The sequence below is a fragment of the Numida meleagris genome, chromosome 13 (assembly GCF_002078875.1).
Source record: "Numida meleagris isolate 19003 breed g44 Domestic line chromosome 13, NumMel1.0, whole genome shotgun sequence".
NCBI classification, from domain to species: Eukaryota; Metazoa; Chordata; class Aves; order Galliformes; family Numididae; genus Numida; species Numida meleagris.
Genome location: NC_034421.1, coordinates 3,614,229 through 3,638,364, shown reverse-complemented (window position 1 = coordinate 3,638,364; position 24,136 = coordinate 3,614,229). Strand labels below are relative to the sequence as shown.

General features: G+C 46.3%; 2 protein-coding genes across 8 annotated transcripts in view; both read left to right on the top strand.

The window, feature by feature from the left end:
- The window catches only part of CARD11 (caspase recruitment domain family member 11), a 112,635-nt gene extending 101,229 nt beyond the window's left edge, over positions 1 to 11,406 (top strand). For 5 of the 7 annotated variants that reach the window (XM_021412034.1, XM_021412035.1, XM_021412033.1 and 2 more), the window contains one exon: positions 704 to 3,617. The gene's annotated coding sequence lies outside the window, so the exon portion shown is untranslated. Of the gene's footprint in view, positions 1 to 703; positions 3,618 to 10,744 lie in introns of those variants that run through there. The other 2 variants (XM_021412031.1, XM_021412032.1) reach the window with 2 other exon arrangements.
- GNA12 (G protein subunit alpha 12) overlaps positions 15,771 to 24,136 on the top strand; it is a 39,910-nt gene continuing 31,544 nt past the window's right edge. Inside the window, exon 1 of the mRNA XM_021411445.1 lies at positions 15,771 to 16,505. Coding sequence (XP_021267120.1) covers positions 16,191 to 16,505 — 315 coding nt within the window. The 5' untranslated portion in view covers positions 15,771 to 16,190. The remainder of the gene's footprint in view (positions 16,506 to 24,136) is intronic.

Genomic DNA, 24,136 nt, shown 5'->3' with positions numbered 1-24,136 from the left:
ATGCAACTTTTTTCTGCTCAAAAAAAGAAAAAGGCTGTTCTAAAGCATAGAATAATAGCCTTTCAACATGTATTATTGGAAAACTGCTTCTTCTTTGCTTTAAGAAGTCACAAGAACTTGCTGAAAGTTTTTCAGATGCAGTTTGTTCTTTGGAAAATGTCATTGAAAAATTGGCCGCTAGAAAATGCAACCAGAAAATATTTCAGTGGAATATTCTGTTAGAAAATGTGTTTTCATCCAGATTGTTTTGTAGGGAAATGTTTCCATTCTGACACTTCATTTTAAAAAGATTAAAGTTTTTAAATAATACCGAACGAGTTCTTTTCAGTATTTCACATACTTCAAATCCCTTATCTAGACATATTTGTTGTTGTTTTTTTTTTAATTTTGTGTAGTTGAAGTATTTTTAAAAGCCTACATTTAAACATCTAATTTGATTGAAACGCTTTTGGAAGGAATTTTTGTATTTGATGTTTAGATTCCACAGAATAATAGAAGTAATGGCTTGTAGCTATCAGATGTGGCATAACGCAGGAAAAAGAAACCAAATCTGGCTTTACATTCTGTTTAATTCTGCTGCTAAAATGATGTGTTTTCTCAGTCAGTATCATGCAGTTCAGCACATTTGGGAACTGTTGCAGGTAAAAATTTCATGCAAACTTTATTACACAGAATTTGCTATTCCTTTGAATCCAAATTCCAGCTGGAGGCGAAGCTGTCGGTGGATCTGTCTGCAGCAGGCGGCTCGGGCAGCACAACGTGCAGGGCAGGAGGAACACACGCAAAGCAGACCTGTGAACTTTAAGTGGAGACGGTTGCCAAAGCCGGAAAAATGCCTGCAAACTTGCTAGAGGTATCTGTATTCTTTTATGCCAAGCTATTTTCATGGCTTAGGGTTGGAAAACTGCTGCAAGGATGTCATCGGGCGGTATGCAGGTAGCTTCAGGCCTCCAGAGCTGCCGGGGGCTGCGATGCTCTGTGTGGGCACTAAAGCTGCAAAGGTCGAGAAGCGGTTGCTGAGCTGTGCCCTGGAGAGTGACAAGCGAGGCACACGTGGGGATTTGGGGCTTCTGAGAGAGCAGCATTCTAGGATTTTGCAATTCTTTGAATTGAATGCTCTGAATCAATCAGCATTAATCAGCTCATGCTGTGAAACCTACCAAACTTGCTCCCTCTTGGTGTAGTTACTACCTCCCTTGCTCTTGGTAGAATCGTAGAATCATAGAATGGCCCGGGTTGAAAAGGACCTCAAAGATCATCGAGTTTCAACCCCCCTGCTGAGTGCAGGGTCGCAAACCACTCGACCACACTGCCCAGAGCCACATCCAGCCTTGTTCAGTTACAAGAACTGAATAATACAGCACTGTTTTGTGCTATCTGCCATTAAAGGCATGCAGGATTCCAAGCAAGAGATGTGTGATTCCTTTCCTACCAGTTACTTTGCCTTCCCTGTGTCTCTGCCCTGCTCAGCTCCCAGTGTTCCCACCTGCTCCGCGCTGCGCAGTGCACGGGCTGTTTGCAGCACACTTGGTTTGCTGGAGCTCCATCAGAGCACCGCTCTGTGCCCACTGCACCGAGTGATGAATGTGTAAATCGAAACTGCAATTCAAGAAAAACTTTCTGCTTTACCAGACTTGTCTGCAGCAGAAAAAGGAGGCTCGCGTGGGTCAATGCAGGATGCCTTCTGACGTGGGAGAGCCGGTCCCAGCGCAGCCCTGGGCTGGAGCTGCAGACCCACGCTGACAGCGCGGTGAGCACAGCCTACGCAGCCACGAGGAATTGTTCTGTCTGACACTTCCCTGAATGGAAAACCTAATTCAGCCAACACAGAGCTGAGACTGTGACAGGAAATTTCCTCCCCGATCTTTCAGGGACCGCAGAATTCTGCTGCACTCCCAGAAATGGCACTTCTTCTTTCTGCAAAGCTATGGAGCCCTCCCTGATCCTCACGGACCCATCCTGTGACAAATCTGTGCCATTCACGTGGACTTTCCCCTGAGTCTTTCCAGTGCGCATTTGGTTTTATGCCTCAGAAAACAGAAAGTCTCCCATCCTGGTTTCCATCTCCCATCCGTAACATGGGTCTGGTGCTGCCTCCTGAGTGGGGACTGCTGTACACAGTGAGATTTGTAGCTCAGTTTGTGAACCCTACCAGGAACCAAGCTCAGAACAACAGGAAGCTCTTCCACCCTCCCTCCTCCGCCTCCTTTTTTTCTGTTCCTCTGCTGCAGAAACTTTCTGATGCTCAGATCACAGGCTCTCCGGGGTTAACTGCACCATTCGTCACTGGAAAAAAAGAAAAAAAAAGAAAGAAAGAAAAAAAAAAAGAGACCCTTAAAAGCAGATGGTGGGTGATGGGGAACCTGTCTGAGAGTAAGCATCTACAACAGCATGTCTGCTTCATCAGATATTAGCATCAAAAGCCGTCTGACAATTTAGCAACAAACAGCAATATTGATTTTCTTCCAAACTGCAGGCACAGGAAGGCAGAGAGGGAGAGCTGGCTCCTTCATAGCACCCCCTCATAGCTGGGCAAACAGCGAGGCAGGAGCGGGGCTGGAGGTGATGCAGGAACACCAGGACGCTCTCACTGAACAGCAGCATGTGCTGCATGGAGTGACACCAGACTGGGACAGGCTGCTGCCATCGCATCAAACAGGAGCTGCTAGGTGGGGTGCGAAGGAGCCAGGAGGTGCAGCTTGCTTCCTTGGCTGTTTTCAGGCACATTAATTAATTGCTACAACCCAGATGAGCAGTAATAGCTGCCTCTCCACCTGTGCTGCCCTCAGCAGCCAGCCTGACTTTTTTGACCCCGGCAATCTGGAAGAATTCCACCAGAGAACTGAGATGCAACTCTTTTTCCCTTTGTTCTCTGTCCCACTAACTCCATTTTCATACGTTGGTGGAAAGGCTGCTCGCGGTCAGCAGCCAGGTCCTGGAAGCACTTCCCGATGACAAATGTTTGGTATTTCCACTTCTGCGGAGAAGAAAGTTCTTTTCTCTGTTTTAAATTCACCACAACTGTTGGTCTCACATCAATTATGTACACTTCTCCCCTGTCTCTCACTCTGAAATGCCAGTGGATCTGGGAATTTTTGCTCAGAGACGTGGAGAACTAACAGGGATTTCTGGCACAGCCCTCAGTGATTGCAGCTAGCAAGGCATCAGCAAAACAGCCCAGAGACACGCAGGCACTGGGACGCACTGAAGGTCCATCTCCTGCTCATGAAGAGGTATTCAGAGGGTAACTGATAAAGCTGGAGCTCATCAGGACAGCGCTCACGGAGGATTGAACTCACCTGGCCCTGTCCAGCCCTGGCCATGGACACATCCCCAGTGCTCAGAAAGCAAGGCAGGAAATAAAGAACAGCTCACAAGCAAACTGAGAAACGTTCCTGGCATAAACGGGTAGGGTTCCATTAACTTTCAATTCTGTGCACCAGGAAGAGCTGAGCTGGATATCGACTCTGACCTAGTTGAAGTTCTTTACAGCAGCATCACTGCATTGTTAAAATACTGTCTTAAGAGCCAATTTTTGGTTGTTGCCTTCATTTTTTTTTTCACCCTAGAGAAAGCCAGTGGGGTAAACTTCTATTAAATGAATGTGAAAAATTGATGCCTGGTTCTAAGTGCACATTTATAAATATAACATCAAATCCAGTGTCTCTCAGCAGCTTCTCTCTTGAAGAGCTCTGCCCTCCGAGCGCTCCTGCCTTGCTGTAGGAATGGCTTTCCCTTTCCAGCCTCCAGGAACCGTCAAGCCTTCTTCCAAAGACAGCCTTACGCTGCTGAGATTTAGCTCTGTCACTGCAGCATGTCTGCAGCATTTACTTCTCCATGTCCTGGTGCTGAGCTGATTTGCTCATCATCAGATTGCTGTTTATTAATCAAAGCAGTAACAATGGGATGGAGAAGCTGGAATGCAGCGCAGACAGTGCTTCATTTGTTCCAATTGATTTTCCTATCACATTTTATTACTACTATTTACCTTATGCGCCTCAGAAAGATTGAACTGCACTGTGCAGTAGGGGTACATCGTTGAATTTCACCTCCTTTAAGCTCTTGCTATTTCTGTTATGATAGTCAGAACTGTAGGCTCTTCCAGCAGCTAAGCCATGACCTTCTCTGCTAGAAAACAGCATATGGAGATTTTCTGATGATTGAACTCCACTAGTGTGTGAAGTCCTGCGTGTGGAGTCCTAGGGAAGTCCATGAGGATCGCGCATACGGAGCCTGTCTGAAAGTCAGGTTGCCAAGATGACATTTTACAAATTCTCAGCACTGATCAGAACCAGAGCTATAGCTGAAGCAGCTAGAATTTGTAAGGAAAGAGTACGCAGAACAGACAGCCTGTGCTTGGGCCAGGGTGGTGCAGTGGTTCCAGGATGAGGTTTTGTCTTCAGTAAATGCAATGGAGATGATGGAGACGATGACATGTGTCTTTTCCTGCTCTTCCGAACTCTCAGTCTTAGATCACTGTTCTCAAGCTGGATCTTGCAGACTTCAGCCAGCACATCTACACAGGGAACACCGCATGATGACAGCCAGAAGGTGTGCGGTGGCCTATGGAAGGTGGGCTTGGGTCAACCAGAGGACAAAGGGTGGCAGGTGCTGTAAGATCGCATTAATGGTCTCCTTTCCACAAACAAGTCTCGCTGAGAAACAAAACTGTATAACTTTGCCTGAAAGATCTATTAAAATTTGTGGTAAAGCTCCTATTTTTAGCACAGCCAGGATTTCAGTCTAGCGATTTATACATGTTTTAACCATGTTGTGAGCTTGCCCCATTCAGTGAGTACAACAGGAAACCCATGGTTGGCTGCACCTGTGGGTGTGAGATATGGTTGCGTGGGCAGGTGATGAGAATGTGTAACAAAGAAAAAGCTTTGTTTTGTACATTATTTTTGTAATTAGCCCAATCCAGGAGTGAGGAGGCAGCTAGCAGGTGGTGGCATGTGTCATTAATAAAGTTTGAAACAGAAACCACAGATTGTCAGCTGAGCTGAAAGTTTCCGTGGGCTCTTCACTCTTACTGGAAATGTGACGGTCCCTTACACAGGAATTTCTTTCTTTTCACGTGCTCCATCTTGCCGAGATGCTCTTCTGTAATTAAAGTGAAGCACGTGAATCTCTGTGCATGCATGTGCAAACCCATCTGTGTGCACATGTGCGCCCCATCACAGCGTGTGTCCGTCCGTACACAACTTTGCACTCTTTGGAACCTGCCACACGACGTCGGGTAGAGCTGCTTTTTGCTGCCAGCTCCTCCAGCAGAACGGCTGCGCCTGTGCTACCCACAGAGGGTGTGGGGGTTTAGGGCAGAAGGCGCTGAGTGCCGCAGCCCCTCTCTGAAGTACGCCCATACGCTTGTCATTTCTCCAGCAGTGTCTGAGCTGTGTGACTTTGAGCTGTCTGATGGGTTCCTTTCCTCCTGCAGCCAATGACCTTGAGCTCCACAAATAATTATTTTCTTACTTTTTTTTTTTTTTTTTTTAGCACGTATGTTTTCGAGCAGTAGTACGGGTAATTGAATGATTGTAAAACGTGCCACTAGGTCACTCGGGGTTAAATGAAAACTCCAATAATGCCATCTGCAGGAACATTTTTGGTCACATTTAAGGTCTCTGTCAGATAAAGGCTTAGAAAATATCAGCCTGAGACTTTAGCATTGCAAATGGGTTTCTGCAGGCACAGCGTGAGTGATGGGAGGGAGAGGAAGAAGGGAAAAGAACAGACTGACACTGGTGGTGCGTTCAAGCTGGGCTGAGTTCGGGCACCTGGGTGAGATTCAGTATTGATCAGAGTGGAAACAGAGAGTATTTTGGTTAATCTGGCACTGCTTCATTCGTGCTGTACTCCCATTGTTATTGGAACCTGTGATTTACGGTGTTCAGCCTGGATCAAATTCAGCCGCTGTATTTCTTGAGATTATTTTTTCACCTTTCCTTGCTGAGGCGCATTTGTGGCCCAAGTTTTACAGCTTTCCAAAAGAATCATGTCTCCCTCCAGTGGTGAAGTGATACAGCTTCGGTTCCCAAAATCAATTAGGCCGTGAGGCTGCGTGTGAATGTGCATGACAATACACTTTCGTGTGAAATCAATTTGTGACACTTGTAAGAAGGGAATGACCCTTCCTTAGCAGCCACCTCTTTTACAATGGTTCTTCCACTAGAACTCCGCTGCTCCTTTGAACATCCTCTCTTGTACAGCATATCTCCTGTTAACACTCTTCCTTTCAACAAAATAGTTTAGTCTTGAAATTCTCACTCGTTTCGCGTGTTTTCTTGCATAAATATGAGCAGTCTCTGTCCATTGATTCCACAGCTGTACAATAAAATACCAGGTTGAGTCCCATCATCTTGTGATATGAAGTAATGCCATGCTTTAGACATGTGGTAGAAAAATCTCTGGATTAAGCTGTTTTCAGTCAAGGAGAGACATGTTCAAGCCCTGGTCACCTCATAACAGAAAGCCATATGACACAAGTGCATTGGGGTGAGGAGATATTGATTTACCTTCTGTAAAATAAATGTAAAGCCAAAAGCTGGAGCATTTTTCAGCACCTCTCCTGTCCGCCATGATTTGTGTGACCCTCACTGCACGCCCCACGTCTCACGCCTCCATTCTGCATCCCACATCTCCCCAGCAATCTCTGAATTGCAGATTCCTATTACGAGTTGCAGAACTCGTGTGCCTGTGCTGTGAGCCACGAGTACTCCCTTCCTCACCCGGTTTGTGTTCCTCACTCAAGTTTTTCATTTTTGACCTCTCTCTTTGCCCTTCCGTATCTGAGATGAACTCCATACACCATTTTCTCAACCTGCCTATGTCTTACTGCAGTCCCTGTTGAAACCGCAACATTAAAAAGGATATTAAAATAGCAGAGTGATACCTCAACGAGGGGAACAGCAAGAAACATGACTACGTTTCAACCAGTATTTAGTGTTAATTACGCTTTTACTTCCAAGAGAGAATAAGTGCTTTGTGCTGAGGTTGGAAGGCTTGCTCAGAAAGGGCTCCATGTGATTATTTGATTAGAATATGTCAGCAGTGCCTGTAGTTCTCATTCTGCTGATTTCGTGCCAAAACAATGGGCTGTGATGGCTTCAGAGCCAGCTCAACAGTTCCCCTTCTTCTGAGCATCATAAATGAATTGCAGAAAACAGATTTGTGCCTTTTCTTTCTGAGCTCTTTCATCATCCGGACTGTGACAGAGAATAGTTTTCTTCGCTGTTCACTGTATCACAACCGTTTGCTAAAATATGAATATATTTTTGAAGATAAAATATCTTGCCTCTTCGGGAGAATGCGTTCTCCTTCTGTTTGCTTTGGGTTTCAGGCTGTGCTCTCCCTGTCACCCACAAATATTCACTGTATGTTTCTTCCTCCTTCTCTTCTAGCCAAGGTTATAAATTAAAATTCAATTTCATTAAAATTGTAAGTAATCACTCTCTGCCTCTCATTAGTAATGATTCGGTGCAGGGGGATCCCGGCTGCTCCCACAACTGTAATTCAATTGGAGTCACCAGCTCTTGTTCACGAATCGCTTGAGCTGCACTTTCTTCACAAATTTATGGCATCAGCACTGTCCAGAGGTTGAATTACAGCTGCAGGTTTGATCAGGGACTGCATTATTCTGCATCTAATCCCTGCATTCTGACAGCAGCGGGGGGAGCCCTGTTGTTTTACAGGAGCTGTGCATTGTTCTTCTGCTTTATGTCAGGGGCTGAACTGCCTTTGGAATCGGGGAACTGTCAGCCCAAAGCTACAAGCAAACAACAAGATCAAAATGACACGGTGCATAAATAACGAACGCGGAGACAGGCAGAAGCCAGCACTCCTTTTTCTGCGCTCTCCTAAATTACCGGGACGGTGACTGACCACACACTGTGCTCTTTCATCATCAGATGATATCTGAATACGGCGACGCTATCTGAGCGTAATGTTGAAATAGCACTGCCAGCTCTTACCCAAAACGAGGAATGTTGATATTCACTGGATGCTGATATTCACTGGTGGCACGAAGTCACTTAAGCATTAATTAAACGTTCAGCCAGAGGCCGTGTTCTTGCATTCGCTCACACACAGGCAGCGATCGGCGACTGACGCGTTCTCGGCAGAATGGGATGGCAGCAGATCCAGAGCAGCACGCAGCGGGGCCTGTGCCATTCACACAGAGGTCATACGTCACCCACCAGCTGACAGCCAGGGCTTTGCCTACTGCTGGGCGATATATCCCCAACCCGCGTGTGCCCCTGCTTTTAACCCTGGTGGGAAGCAGCAGCCTCGTGTGGGGACGTGGTGTTGTCATGCCTGGCGCTCACGGCTCTCAGGTTGGAATTGATCTCCACTGGGACTGCAGAGGCACGTGCCCTGACACATTTAACCTCTGTCTGGAACAGAAAAAACAATGATGGTGTATTGCCTTTGAGAGTTTTTCCTGCTTTATGGAATCCGTACTCAGGAGTTCCTATGACACTGCGCTGAAGCTGGCATGTGTCAATGTCTCGTACTCATTTAATTGAGCTTTACTGTTAAATCATTAATGGCAATCACTTAACGTGAGGCAATATAGTAGTTCGCCCCTCTTCTGTTTCTTGTGGTTTCTACTAATTTTCTTTTCTTAACAGCAAAATCTGTCACTCTGGTTCTGCACAAGCCTTGAGAGGCAAATTACGAGAGGTGTGGAGCAATTCCTGTTGACATTAATGAGTAGGTGTTTTAAAAACCTGCCTTCATTGGAAAATGAAAGTCCTCTCATGCAACCTTGCTGTTTTCCACACACTCTGTTGTCAGAGGTATGACACGGCACAGGACCCAGGAGCGGTCTGCCCACACACGGCAGCTCCAAGCGGAGCCTTTGGCCCCAGCATGCAGCACTGAGCTGCCGGCATCACCTCTCTGATGTGCAGCCCTTGCAGCCGCGGCCTCTCCAGGCAGCACTCTTCAAGCACAGTTTCCCAGGTGTGTTCCAATACACGTCCAGTGTATTTCAGATCCTTCATTTACTCATTTTTTATTCCTTTGCAAAGCGAAATGTATTTTTCCTTTCCTCATTAACTCCCTGCCACCCCACTTGTGGTGATGCCCAATTTGTTTCTCCTTCTCTGTGCTGAGAGGACAGGATACTTAATCTCCTCTAGGTGGACTCTGAAACGCTGTCTGAATGAAATGCAGATCACTCAGCTGCTTGGCTCCTGCCAGCTCCTCTCCGCATTCCTTCCACCCAGGTTTTGCATCATTTGCTCTCATCTCTTTAAAATGACAGAATCTCATCTTTCTCCACTTTTGGAGACTAATAATTCTTTAATTAGCTCGTAGTCACATCGGGGCGTGCTGTGAGTGTTTATCTTTTCATATTGTCTGAAGAACATGAATATTCAGAGACTAAAATGGATTGTTTGGATAAAGTCTCTGAAAGGATATTAAGCCAAAGGCGAGGATTTATTGCATTTGCTGTTCTTTTGGGACTTTTTTTTTTGGTTGTTGACAGGGACCTGCTTTTCATGTTAATGTCCATTTGGTAGCTGGGAGGAATAAAGAAACCTTGGGATCCCCCCATTGAGAGAGTAATGAATAAACATATTGTAGAAGCAAACAGGAATAACAGCCCGATGAATTAACATGTGGAAAGCCTCTGTGTTTGATGCCCATCTGCAAAGTAAAGAACAAACAGAAGATATATGTGGATGCATGCATCCCTGTTTGCAGTGGCAATCTCTTTCAGATGGCAAACACTTACTCTGAGTGCCACCGTTTTTTCACATCTTGAAAATATCTGTGTAAAAATGGAAAGAGAAAAGATTGCCCGTCTGCACTGTGCAGTGGGAAATAATGATGCAGGCAGAATGCACATGTGGGAAGTGCAGGAGCCAGGTGAACGAGGTGAAGAAGCATGATTTTCCTTCTTCATGCTGAAGCCTTGAGAGTCTCACTTAGTGACGTGGTGACAGCACGCTTCTCAGATGCGCATCCATTCTGCTTTTCCTTTGCAAACATCCTGGGCTGAGGAACTCAGCAGTGAATTCAGCAAGAGGGCTTGGACGGCTCAGCCTGCTAATGGGCTCAGGCGAATACTGTGGACTCTGTTCTATTTATTCTTCCTAAAGTGTAGGTGTTAAGAAATATGAGGCTAGTAAGTGGGTGACATGGCATCTGCAAGCATCACCTCAGCGATTCCGGGTAGCAGGCAGCCTTGGAGTGGGACTGTAAAAACTGCATCATTTGTAATCTTTGCAGCACCAGCATTTTTAAAAACAACTGTAACCAACAGCTTTCTTTGGACATGAAGAGAATAACTAAAGAGAACATCTGTTTTCCCTTTAGATGTGGAACTGCAATAGCAAGCCATGCATAAATTTTATTAAGGCTTGCTAATTTCCTCCGAGTTTGGGGAGCTATGTGTTACCCATGGAGATATTTGGCTCTGCATCACCAGATGAAAAGTAATTTTAAAAACAATGCAGAAAGAAATGTGTATAACTTGGCAGCAAACACGTTGTGCTCTTTTCGCAGGAAGTTCCATTTTGGTTGGCTTTGCATTTGTACTTTTTGAGATTTTTTGCCTTTTTCTTCCTTTAGAAGAAACATCAAGTTACCTTGTTTTCCAACAATTCCATAGCAGACATCTAAATGAAACGTGCACCTGAGCTGGGTGTAATACTTACTGCTTGGGTCTTCTGTACTCAAAATCAGAGGTCCGAACACTTTCAGAACTTAACGCTGGGTTTGTGCTGTTTCTTAGGTGCCAGACTTCTGCGTACCCCACTCAGCTGGAACCCTGCTCAGCTCCCACAGCCCTCTGAGGAAATACCTTCAAGCAGAACCTCACTGTCCGATCTCTCTAAAGTCTCCAAATCCAGATTACACACCATCCCTATGGGTAATCGAGACAACTTCACACTAAGAATTCAGAGCCTGCAGGATGCTTACTAGGACACGCCTGGAATTACACAGATTGTGCTTTCATGCACGATAGAAGTAGAAAAGTCACAGCATGGGTTAAAAATATGCTTGTCTTCTCTCAATAATTAATTGTTTGGGGATTAACATGAGGTTTTGTGTTTTGAAAGTAAACTAATCCACTTGTTGGCTGGTGTGTAATGAAGGAGAACAGGCTACTGTCAAGCAGGCTGAAAACAGTGAAAATTAACTACAAGTGCCACGACTCACATATTTTATGTATATGAGTAATGTATTCTCTGTGGGACAGAAGATGAAAATATCACACGGAAAAGAAAAACACTGTGGCTGCAAATTTAATAAAACAAGCAGTCATACTTAGCCTCACAGCATGGTTTGGTATTTTTACTGCCTGATGCCATCTAGGTTGGGCCAGTGCGAGAGAATTCAGGCTTGTGAACTCACAAGAAGCATGAACTTGGATTTCGGCAGCCTCTCTGCTTGCAGAGCTAGCAAAAGGGAAAGAAAACACAATTAAAACCCCGAAAACACCGAATTAAAATGATTATAATTTGAAAGCACTGTTTGGTCACCCAGTCTTCATCCAGCAATACCATGACAAGGCTGTTTGTGGTTCTTTGTCTTGGCCTGTTTCCAATGTCTTGATGATGATGCTCAGAAGCTCAAGGAGTTTGTGCAAATCTGAGTCAAAAATGTGGATGCGTGGCCCAAACCACGGAATATTAAAGTAACGTTAAAATGAACGAGACAAACATTGAGATACAAATTCCCTATGTAGTGTATTTTTTTCCTGAGAGATCAGAGAAACACAGAATCATGGGGGTTGGAAGGGACTTCTGGAGATGCCTCAGTACAACCCCCTGCTAAAGCAGGTTACCTACAGCAGGTTGCACAGGAAAGCATTCAGGCACGTTTTGAGTATCTCCAGAGAAGGAGACTTAATTTTCATCGACTTCATGGGAGCAAAGATTGCAAGCACTTCATCAGAGAACTGGGACTGCTGAAAAAGAGCAAATTACAATAGAGATTATAAAGATGTGCAGAAAACATCCAGCCAAGATAACAGTGCCTGTAGTACAATATATATATATATATATAAATCCTGGAAGGTTCCCATGTACTTAATGAGGTTGCTAGAAAATAATTGATTCATTTAAACTATTTTTGTTACATTCCACAACAGAACATCACTTAGTTTCTCCCTCTATTTTTTCATTCTGCTATGGGGAATGTGCAGAGAAGTGGTCATTGAAAAAGCCACATAAAACTTCTGAGAATGCAGTGAGAATATGGCTCTTTTAACATCACAAATCTACCAGCTAAGGTAAGGGCTTGAAGTGCGTATGAACTCCCACACCTCCTCAGATAGGCAGAGTCATGATCTCAACAGAATCTGCAGAAGCAAAAGGATCATAAATCTTTTCCAGATCTACAGGGGTTGCTATCTGAATGCACAATGAGCAATTCAAGGGCCCCAGAACCTTTTAACAAGTCAGGCTGAGCTGGGAGTGCTGCCCAGTGGTAACAACACTTCAGTATTTTGACTCCAGCTGCTCACCCAGCACAGTGGTCAGAAAGGACAAGGTGGGCGATTTATCAGCTCAGGTGATTCCATTAGTGCATGCTTTATCTTGCTGTTAGTCTCACAATTACTGGTTTCTTGCCTAAACCCCAAAGTTTGAATTACTTTAGAGTTAGCTCTAATATCGTGCATGGTGCTCTACTGCAAGCTGGTAGGCATATCCTTATTGTTGTTATATTTGCTACCTGCTTTCACTGAGCAAAATATTTCTCCTGGCAGTGACGGTGTCTGACAGTGTTCAGGAGAACAACAGACATGTCTCAGGTATGGGTAAACATTCTGTTTTGCAATACTTGTAGTGTTTGTTAGCTGCATTCTCAGTTGAAATGGTAGCAGTACCTCCTTCACGCTGTATGTCCTCCATTGATATTGATAATACATTGACAGAATGTAGTTTTTAAGGCATAAGTCACAGCGGACTGGGTAAAGAATGAGCTATCATCCAGAGAACTTGGGAGAAATTTGGGGTTGGTCAACTACAAGCATCAAGACACTGAACAGCTAGCTCTGCATGCCTTCAAGGGCTTCGTCCATATATCCTGCCTGCATGTAGAAATAAGTGGCATTTGAAAGTGAGAGAAAGAGCCAAGGTCAGGCACCTCAACCCTCCTCATCCACTGCACTTTGTGCTGACATTCATCAGGCCATGGCCTCCTCGGGTGTTTCCAAAGATCACAAAAAAAAAAAAAAAAAAAGGGATGTACTGACTGGAGTTCAATACTGGGGCTTCTTCCATAACTTCTTGATCATTTGCCCGAACTGCCCAGATGTCATTGCTGTCTGCAATAAGGTCTTTATGTACAAGCAGTCCACTAGCTTCTCCAGTTCCCATAAAACTTTTCAGCTTTGATCTTCTACTGTTTGTTTTCAGGCCCAGGGGCACAGAAGTTCACGCTCCAGCCCTTTCCCAAGAGCTCCCCATTTTCCTGCTCATAATTTAGTTGCTTTGTGGCCAACAAGGGAAATGGAAATCACGTTGCCCTCATCGCCTCTTTCTAACCTCCACTCCTTTATTTTCTTCCATCTTTCAGTCTGCTTTTTCCTCTACTTAGATTTACAGGAGTCAAAGCAAAAAGAGAAGGGGAATGATAGGAAGAAATAGAGATGGGGGAAAGGAAAATAGAGTTGAAATAAGAAAAATGTATACCTGTAAAACTGGGAAGGTAAAAGGAGGAAAAGAAAAATGAAACATTAGTATTATTTTATTGTTTTGTACCAATATCAATTGTTTTCAGTATAAGCCCAAAGAAAGGAGATGAGCTGGGAATCTTGAAACACGAAACTTGGCATATAATAGGGAAACAGAGACACTGAGCACAAAACTCTCTTATAGCCTCTTTCATGAGTGCTTACACCTACTGCTTAGGCTCATAACAAAACAACTGCAGAAACTCAGAATGGAGCATCACAGCATTTGTGAGGTTCAGCCCAGCCCCTCAGCAGAGTACAGCTGCAGCTCTGCGGTAGTAAACAAAATTATTTTGTCCTGGTTTTACAACAGACTCTGAATGACTAGACGAGCAACAACAGTGCTCCAGGGGAAAGAGGGAGGGGTGGGTCTTTCGACAATTAGATGTAAGCTATTGATAGCAGCTTTCATGGATGAATGCATAGAGCTAAGGATGTATGGTAACTGATTTTTCTGATGAGTTTATTGTATACCATAATTTCAGTCCCACTTACAGACAAAGCGGGCCTATCATGGGAGTTGGGCTTCAGAGTTGTTTGAATTCTCTGTCAAAAACCCTTAGAACCTCAGAAGGCTAAAGAGGACCTCAAGCAGGGCGCAGACAAAGCTGGTGGGGCAGAGAAACGGAGCTAATCAGAAACACCAATCTGGGCACTTCACAGTCACACAGGGCCTGATTTGCAGGCAGTTTAGCATCTGCAGATTCCAGCGGGAGTCCTGAGTGCTCAGCTGTTCCCAAATCAGACCTACAGATACGGGAAATTTGGGGGTTGATTTGTTCGCATTGTCCCGGTCTGACTGCTTTCCCGTAGGGCAATGACGACATCCAGCGGGGAGACTCGTGAATTACAGCAGTATTTTTACACGTGGGATGAGCTGTAGCTGTGTCTCAATCTGGAATCCTGGCTAGCAGCCTTCTGATGGAAGTTCCTGTGCTGCGGTGAGTGGCTCACGACTGAGAACCCTGTGCCGTTCTCCTGACTCCAGCAATAACATAACGGAGATTTTAAGTCCCCTCTCTTAGGAAGAAAAGGATTCGCTCTTTGGGGAAATGCTTGCAACTCTACGTAGCGACAGCCAACCTGACGCTTCCCAGAAGGGTTTTCCTTGCTTTATTTGGTTCTAAACCTGTGACCTCCTGTTCTTTTGCGGTACAATAAGGCTTGTGGACAGCCCTTACTTCCTGTGAAATCCCACTGCTCTGGTATTTTCCCCCAGCGCTGTGTGGGCCCAGCCCGCCTTGCTGCAGCGCTTGGTGCAGGCCCAGCAGGGCAGGGCAGCTGACACTACAGCTGGATCAGGAATTCATGACATAAATTACTGGAAGCAAAGACAAAAGAATGAAATCAGTAAGAGCCACAACGTGCAGTGGAAATGAGGACACGTGCTGGGCCCCTGCCACTGTCTGGTAACCACACACCAGCTGCTTACAACTATGTTGGTTTTTTTTCCTCCAGCACCTAATCAGGCAACAGAGGGGATTTTCATTCAGATGTGTACTTTGGTACTTTAATCCCCGCCTCATCGTCAGCCCGGTCTAGATTGCTCCAGTGTGCTGCAGGAGGGGTCACAGTGCTGGCTGAAGCTGGGGAGGCCCACACCGCACACTTTCCCGTGACGTTACAAATAGCGTTCCCTCCAGGAGCGCAGACCCCGTTACACACACGCCAGACCCCACCGCCTCAGCGCGCGCCTCACGTCAAGGCGCGTGACGCAATCGGACGTCACGACTCTACGTCACACCCCGCGGCTGAGGCCACGCCCCCTTCGCTCTTCTCCCATAGACGCCCAGGCCCCGCCCCCCAGAAATCACAGCGCTCACGGCGCCCGTCCTCCCGCTTCTGATTGGCTCTCCCGCATCTTGCTCCGCCTTCCAGCGGGTAGCTCCGCCCTTCCCCGCCCTGTTCCTCCCGGCGCTGCCCGCCCTGCTTTGCCCTGAGCCGTCTCTCACTTAACCCCGCCCTTCATGGCGGCTCGACCAATGGAAAGCGCGGAGCTTTGAGCGACACTAGTACCACCCAATCAGACGCACGGCCAGCGGGGCGGGGGCCGAGCGGGCACCTCCCTCCGCAAGGCGGCGGCGGCGGCGTTCCCTGACTGAAGGGGCCGGGGGCTCCGCCGCGCCCCCGCCCCGTCGTGCCTCAGCGGGACCGGAGGCGGTCGCCGCCGACTGAGCCCGGGCCGAGGTGCCCGGAGGCGCGCTCCCTCCGCTACCCGGACCCGCGGCTCTTCCCTCAGCCCGGAGCCGGGCGACGGAGCCCCCTCCCCGGGCAGGGCCTGCGGGCCGCGCCCCGCCGCCACCCCTCCCCCCTGCCGGCCGCACCCCGCCGCCTCCCTCCGCCGCCGCCGAGCGAAGGGGAATGGGCGGTCCCGGCCCTTAGCCCCCGGCTGCTCCTCCTCCTGCCGGGTCCCAGCGTCTCGGCGGCCTCCGCCCGATGCTGGCGGAGCCGCCCGGGGTCTCGGCGGCGTCGTGAGCGCTCCCGTCGCGCGGCCGCCATGTCCGGCGTGGTGCGCACCCTCAGCCGCTGCCTGCTGCCGGCCGAGGCCACGGGCCGAGAGCAGCCGAGGCGGGAGGGCAAGGAGCGGAGCCGCGATGCGGAGCGGGAGGCGAGGCGGCGGAGCCGGGAGATCGACGCGATGCTGGCCCGGGAGCGGCGGGCCGTGAGGCGCCTCGTCAAAATCCTGCTGCTGGGCGCCGGGGAGAGCGGCAAGTCCACTTTCCTCAAGCAGATGCGGATCATCCACGGCCGAGAGTTCGATCAGAAGGCGCTGCTGGAGTTCCGGGCCACCATCTACGAGAACATCCTCAAGGTGAGCGGCGGGAGGGGGCCCGCAGCCCTCACCGCGGTGTGACAGCGCGAGCCCGGGCCGGGCCCTCGGGGGCGGCTGCGGGGGCGGCGGTGCTCGCTCCCTCGGCGTGCAGGTGCGTGCGGGGCGGGGGCCGTTGTTTGCCCGCCCGGTGCCCGGGCTCCTTGCGAAAGGCCTCGGTTGGAAAACAAAACAAAACAAAAAAGGGTTCGAGGAAACTTCCCTGCGAAGGAGAGTGAGGAAAGCTTTGTGGAAACGCGGAGAGAGGACATAGGTGTGGCCTGCGCCCTGGGAAAGAACGCTGTGAGAGCATCCTCTAAGTCCGAACTGGAGGAACTTCAGCATTTGGAGAAGTGAGGTTTCTGTGCTGTGCGCCTCAATTAGATGAGAAAAGCGTCCCCGTGCATGTTGTGGCTGTAAATAGCTATCGTTTGGTTCATTGTTAGAACTGGGGGATGTCGTTGGGCAGCATGGGGTGTCAGCAAGCACGGCTCTGAGTGTGCAATGACTTTGTCCATGCATCTTTGTGAGCAAGTTTTGTTTGGTGCTTGGGCAGGTTCTGTGGTGGCAAGTTCCTTTAGTGGCTGGGGAATATGAAGGCTTCTGGTAGAGCCAACGAATAGAGCCCTTGTTCTACAATTAAGGGAAATCAACCTTGACAGATTTCTGGGAACAGGCTTTGATGCCCTGTGCAGGTAGAAGTTCTCATATTTCCGAAAAGTGTGGAAGATGCATAAAACAGCTCGCTTAGTAATGAGTCTCACTTCATCTTCATAAGCTCTCCGAAAGAACAGCCTGTCTGTAGTTTTTCTGTAAGACTGACTTAATTCTTACGTGGGCATGGATTTGTGAGGCTCTGTCACATTTCACAGAGAATTTAAGTGTGAAGGGAACTGTGTAAGTGAAGGATAAAGTAGATACTTTTGAAATGTCACATTTGTTTTGAATAGAAGCTTTGTACGTACCTGACTACACGCACACGCAATGATTCCTGCTTTTAATAATCCCACTGTTCCCTCAAGAACTTTTGCTTCTGTTGCTGAACAGGAAAACTCTTGACTGATTCTCTTTTCCTTTACTTTTTTAGTCAGTTTCGGGAAGCACATTGTGTGTTACGTGAGCATGCACACATATTACAGGACGTTTGGTGTTTAAGTTCAGAAGCTTTTCTTTCATTGAAGTTAGGTGAGCAAAAAGATTGTTACGAGTTTTTAGCTCCACACCTAGAAATAAAGAGCCTCCTCCTGCAGGGTGTCGTGCTTGTTTTGGTGCTGTCAGAGGCTTGTAAGGAAGAGACTTGTGAAAACAGGAACCTTAATGAGATTCTTTCCTCAAGTTGTATGAGCAATACTAATTTGAGTCAAATGTTACAGTATTTTATATATACAGAATATATAGAGTGTTCAACGATAGTGTTCAGTGTGCTTAGAAGCCTTCCCATCATCTCCTAGTAGAGGAAGCTGCATTACACGCTCGAAACACTTGTCTGCTGCATGGCTCTGGGCATGCTTACAGAACTTGGAGTAGAATCCTGGTCCTCAAGGTAGCAGTTTGATGTTCTGATTTCAAGACCAGTACTTACGACGCTTGATGGAGCGTTGTCAGCTGAATGTGTTTTTAAGCCTCCTTATCATCAAAGTAAAGTTTGGGAGTATTTTTAAAGGGAGTAAATATGGTTTAATGGAACACCCTTTGGGCCTTGCAGATCATGGTTTGGGGGTGTTAGGTTGGGCTAGCCTTGTAGCTACGTGTACAGCAGCTGTTGAACTCCTCCTTTTTTGTTTCCCTGGATGGCAGAGGTGGCTCTTGAGTAAGAACACAGTTTATTTTTACCCATTCTTTTGGGGAATAGCTTGGGAATAACCATTATGGAAAGAGCATGCAGAAGGGAAAAGAGCAACTGGAGGAAGCGGTTTTCTGATGGGAAGGTGTGAGGCTGGAGAAGATAGTGGGTGTTCTGTTTCTCTTTTGCCAAACTAAAAGAGATGTGATAACACGGTGAAACCAGGCCATAATCACCAGGAAGAAGGCATATACCAAGATGGGTATGTTGCAGGGCTCCTGAAACAGGTATTTTGCCAGAGAAATTTAGCTTAGGGCAACTGTATAAAACTTTCTTGTATTGCTTTTTTTTTTTTTCCTGTGAAAAAACCTAAAATGTTCCAAGTGAATTCGTTTTGCTGCTTTGACAATGTAAATTGTCAAGCGAATCTGATGGCCGTTCTTTCTATAATGGTGTTTAGACTACGAGTTATTTCCCGTTTCAGGAAGTTCAGACTAGAATGCTCATCCATTAACACTAAATGGAGCGGAGATCACTGTGTATCCAACTTAAAAGGAAAGATGAATTCTTATAATACAATATGTGGACGTCATGAATTGAAAACGACCGTATAGAATAGCATACAAATCTGTTTGACATTGTGGAGTACAGCTGCAGCAGCCGTACCCCTTTTTGCATTCAGTTCTCAGCATTGTCTAATAATGGTTCTGTTAAGCTTCTGCAGCACTGAGATCTGAGTTAGAAATGCAGTGTAAATCTCTGGGATTAAATGGTCAATTTTCGTTTTCCAACCGTGACTGAACTTCGCTCTGAAGGAGAGAGGATTACTGGTCTCAGCAGTACTTGATATTTCTGAAGTGCTTTTTGCAGAGCGTTATGCAGCCTGCACAGCTCTTGGAAGCCAAAGGAACTGGTTTGGAGAACAGAACCCGAAACCTCCCTGAAAATAATGGTGTGAAGTATGAATTGACACTAGTGTCAGCTTCTTCTTTACCCTGAGTTGTTAGCTTCTTGCTTTTTCTGATGTATTGCCGATGCTGAGTTCTTTCCTTACGCTGTTCTCTCTGTTTCTCATCCCCCGCTTTGGGAAACCCTAGTTAGAAACAAAATGCTAAAACTAAGTAAATCTATGATACAGCATTTACTTTTCCATTTAGTACAGGTGATAGTTCAGGGCCTCGCTAGCTTTTTCTGGCATTTGTGGGCTAGTCTTCAAATACATTAGTTTTGCTTTGGTTTAAGGTAAATAGTCATCGGTTAACTAGGGTTTTGCTTGTTAATCGAGGCTAAGTTTCAAAGTAACTTTTTGGAGCTTTTTGATGATGGAAGTGAAAAGCAGCAGTGTTAATGCTGAGGTATGAGTACACAGGCTGCACGGCCCAGCACGCCCACCGGGATGGGGAAGGTAGGGCAGGAGGAGGTAGCATGGGGCCGTGCTGCAGCACGAGCTGAGGCAGCTCCTAGTTGAACACAGCCACTTGGAAAACCGTTCTGTGCCCTAGGTTTCAAATGTAAGGAAGAAGTGGCTGGTGTTCTTGCAGGGACATTGTGGTGGTGCCTTCTGGCTGTAACGGGGGGAGTGAGCTTTCTTGTACCCTTCAAAATAGATGGGGTGGCCTTACTACTCTATTTACTTCCTTTGATAACAGCTAAAGAGCTCAGGGAGTTGATGAATCATGGCTCTGATGTTCCTTGTCTAAATGTTTTTTTTTGTTTCAAGTATGAGAATATCATGCTGCTTGAAAAAACCCGGCTTAGCTGCATAAGAAAATAATTAATCCACAAGCACCCGAGCAGTACTTGCAGCAGCATGTCTGGGAGATCCCAATCTGGAGGGGTGGGGGGAAATCAGATTTTAAAAGCCTGAAGCGTAATCTGTTGAGATTTTTTTTTCCTGGTTTTGTTAGTTTCTGTGTTGAAACTGGGAGGGCCAGCTCAAAGCTGCTTCTATCTGTGTGCATTTTCTTGTTGTCTGTGGCCTGAATCGCGATGAGTGGCTGCCGGATTGAAGAGCCCGGAGTTGCAGAGGGGACTGCTCAGGAAATGATGTGTGACTTCACTTGTGGGCTCTGCCTGGGGAAAACAACCCAGGATTCTGAACGTGAAAGCTCCCTGAAGACAGACATTGGGCACTTCTGAATGTAACTGCAGTGTGTGTGGGCAAATCTGAGAGCGTGTCTGCTCCACAGCTCGAGTCCGGGGAACAGTGGCCAAGTGAATTCCTGTAACTCTTTAAACTGAGTTAACTCCACGTTTCCTTGGGTTTGCATAGAAATGAATTTGGTAGCCTGTTAGGAGGGGGTGCATGTGGCACTGCTTGTTACTTTAAGGTGGGAATCTGGCTGTACTGGAGCAGTTCATTTCAGGGTAGTACCCACTGCATTTCCACTGGGACAGCATCTTGTGAAAGAATGCCAAGGAGAATACACTGTAGGAACTGTGGCTAATTAGGAGCTTTTCCATTAAATTTAACATACAAGCGCTAAAGCTCCGTGTTAGAACTGGTATTTAAATCTGATTATCTTTGCACTGAGCATTTACTGTTTGGTAGTTGCTTTAATAAGAAGAATAATATTCACAAAACTACGGTGAAAAAGTAAAAACCCAAAACTTGGGAGTCATCTTGGTCTTTTTGTGCCAGGTCCATTTGATCAATGAAATACTTAATTTCTAAATCGTGTATTTTGGATGTCTCAAATCTAAATTCCATCGGCTCTGGTGGTCTCTTCACATTTCAGGGTGTCTCTAGGTTGGGCTCAGAGAGAGCAATCTGTCTTCATCATGGTGGGCAGTGGAGAGGAGTAATGGTCAGTAGTAAGGATAAATATTCATTGTTGCTCCAAAATAGAGCTTACAGTGCTCTTGTGGTGTAGTCATTAGTCTTGCAGAACATGAGTTGTCCCTGGAGACTGTAGACACATACTTTGATGTTTTCCAGACAAAAACTTCAGTCACTTGAGTGACTAAATCTGGGAGCTTGTGTTATATTCAGTTGTTTCAGTATACATATATTTTTATAATTCACTTGGAAACAGCATTGGCAAAGGAATTACCAAATTCTGCTACTATAAATGTTGACAAGTTTAGAGCAAAGGCAAGCTAGCACATGTTATTTTAAGAAGTTCAATAAAAATTATAGACAGAGGAAAACGGAGGAGTCATTGGCTGTAGAGTTCTCGCGTGAGTTTCCTTCACTTATGCGATTTGCCCTCGCTGGGAGGCAAGCACAGCTTGGCCCGGCGATGAGGATCCTCCCTGCTGGGTGCTGCAGGAGTCTGCGTGTGGGGCAGCGTGCTGTGGTCTTGCAGAATCCCATGAGGATGCTTCTGGAACCCAGATGTGTCTTCAGCCCCACTGAAGGTCTGAACTAGAGGCTGGTGTGATAGTCTCAGGAAGAGGGGAAGCCTGGTGGAGCCATTCTAGAAGCACTAGCTTGGAACTTATTTTAAGGTCCTGTGCTAGTTGTCACCTCGGGTGGCATCTCATTGCTTTGTGCCTGGTTGCAGGCCAAACTTGCATCAAGAGTAGTGTTTCTTGTGCATTTAGCGTCGTTTTGCTGGATTTGGTCAAAGACAAGGACTCTTCTCAGAATTGCCAGCCAAGCGGACATGGCTGCTCCCAGTTCAGAGATTCAGTGGCTAATCCAAACGTTCTTTAATGTTCATGGCATTTATTTGTGGGCTCGGAGAAATGACAAAGCCATCAGATGGGAGAGGGTGGAACCACAGCACCGGGAAGGATGCCCCTTCTGATGGTGCTTGGCTGTTAGACAAACTGCTCTGTAACGTGAAGCCCCCTCCTTAGTGGCACTGGTTTCCTTTCTGCTGTTTGAATATAAACTTCCAAGGGCGTAGATCGAATTAAAACGTCATTAATGCCTTTATGAGAGCGTGCGGTACAAATCTGATGGTCTTGCAATTAACTTTGTTTGGTAGCAGATCTCCTTCATCCCAGTGTTCTAGCTGGCAATAAAAAAAAGTGCATGTGAATATATTTCCAAACCCCGACAACTTTATTTTTAAAACTTGCATTTGAAAATATCTTCTTTTAGAATGTAAAGAGCTGTTTTCTAAAAATACACGTAGGTTACATTTTATCATCTTTATTTGCCAGTAAGCAGTGCTGCTGAAAAGCCAGCTCCATTTCTGCTGCACAGCCCTGCTGTCTCACGCTGGCACTCACAAAGCTGCTGTAGTTTTTTGGGGCAGCCTTCCTGGCCCTGTGCTGATGCAGCTGCATCGCCTTCTGCTGCTTCCACACACATAAGGGCGCAGCAGAAATATCAGGCCAAGATGAGAGCTCTCCCCTTGGCTCAACTCTGTATTTCTTGCTATGAATTGTGATCCTCAGGTGTTGTCAGCTCCTTGTCAACAGCAAGGAGGAGGAGGGCACACCGTGAGAAAAATGTTTTGATCTCCCTGTTGCCTGTGGTGTTAATGCTGATGTAAAGCCGTAGGGAAGGGCAGTGTTACCTATTAGCTGTGATTTGGAGCCTCACGATCAGGTATTAAGCAGTGACCTGTATTTCTCTTATAACAGCAGTTCCTGTGAGTGTTTTAGTTGCTGGACGTGTCGGGCTTTGGTAGGAGGTTGAACAGTGTGTTGATAGTAAAAGCTTACAGCATCTGCTGCAGTATTCCATGTGCGGCAGTTACTGCGTTGTCTGTCATTTCATACACAACAGTAGTTCCATAAAATGATTTGGAAAAATCAGTGTAGAAGGCTTCTCTATTTGTATACCAGCTCTATTTTGCCAGTTGTTTGCGAAGTCTAAACCTTTGGCTATAGTAATAGGGTCTCTGGGTTGCCTTGCAGTGGGTTTGGGCATGGGCGAACCTGCCCTCCTTTATGAACACATCTTGCCCAGGCCTATTGCTTGCGCTGCCTGTTTGGTGCTCAGCCACGCTGCCTTCACCCAGCTTTGAGTTGGACCGTCTGGCAAAAGGTGTGGGACTTCTAGGAGAGAGAAGCCTTTGAGTACTGGAACAGGTGAATAATTTAACAGATGAGTGTTGTGTTTTAAGTGGTGATAAATACTGATGTAAGATATTCCTAAATCAAGTGGCTTCTTACATACTGCAGCAGTTCTCTTCATGAATTGCCAAGCATCACTGGCTTCAAGTGAAATTAGCTGGTGATAGCCTGTCTAATAATCCTGCAAAATAACTTAACTTTCATTTTAAAATGCAATACAAGCTTTATTATTTTTCCAAAGCTTGAACATTTTCAGAACTGAAGGAGGAAAAATATATTTCAGCTTGTCGTACTAATAAGCATTTGTGGAAATGCTCATAAAGCCCTTGTGCTGCTGATGAGCAGCCAGTGCTGTGCCCAGTGCCTGCCAGCTGTGCTCTGTCAGGCCAGCGCTCCAGAGTGCTGTCTGTGACGTGAAAAAGTGGGTACAAGAACAGGGCAATGTGATACTGTGGGCTTCTCTACCAGCCTTTGGTTTTGGAAACTTCTTGAGCCAGGAGTTGCATCTGGAATGTAATCAAATAGTCCTCTGGGGGCCTTTCCTCTGTAAAATTATCTTGGTTGGCCCATTTATGCTTCTGGCCAGCATCCTCTGTAACTGAGTTAGTCTCATTATGGGGGGTATGGGAGAAAACCCTTCTTGTAGTTGAACCCAGCTGTGCTGCTGTACACAAGTACTTGTGGAGTGAAAGAGCAAAAACAAATAATCTTTCTATTTCTTTTCTCTAAATAGTTTTTAATCTCTACAGATTTCTGATATGTCATCCCTTGGTTCTTTCTGTAGATTCTATCTATTTAATATCCCCTTCTGTGCAAGGTACTTCATGAGATAGATCACATCACAGTTGTGTTGCACCTTTTTCGGTTCTGACCTATT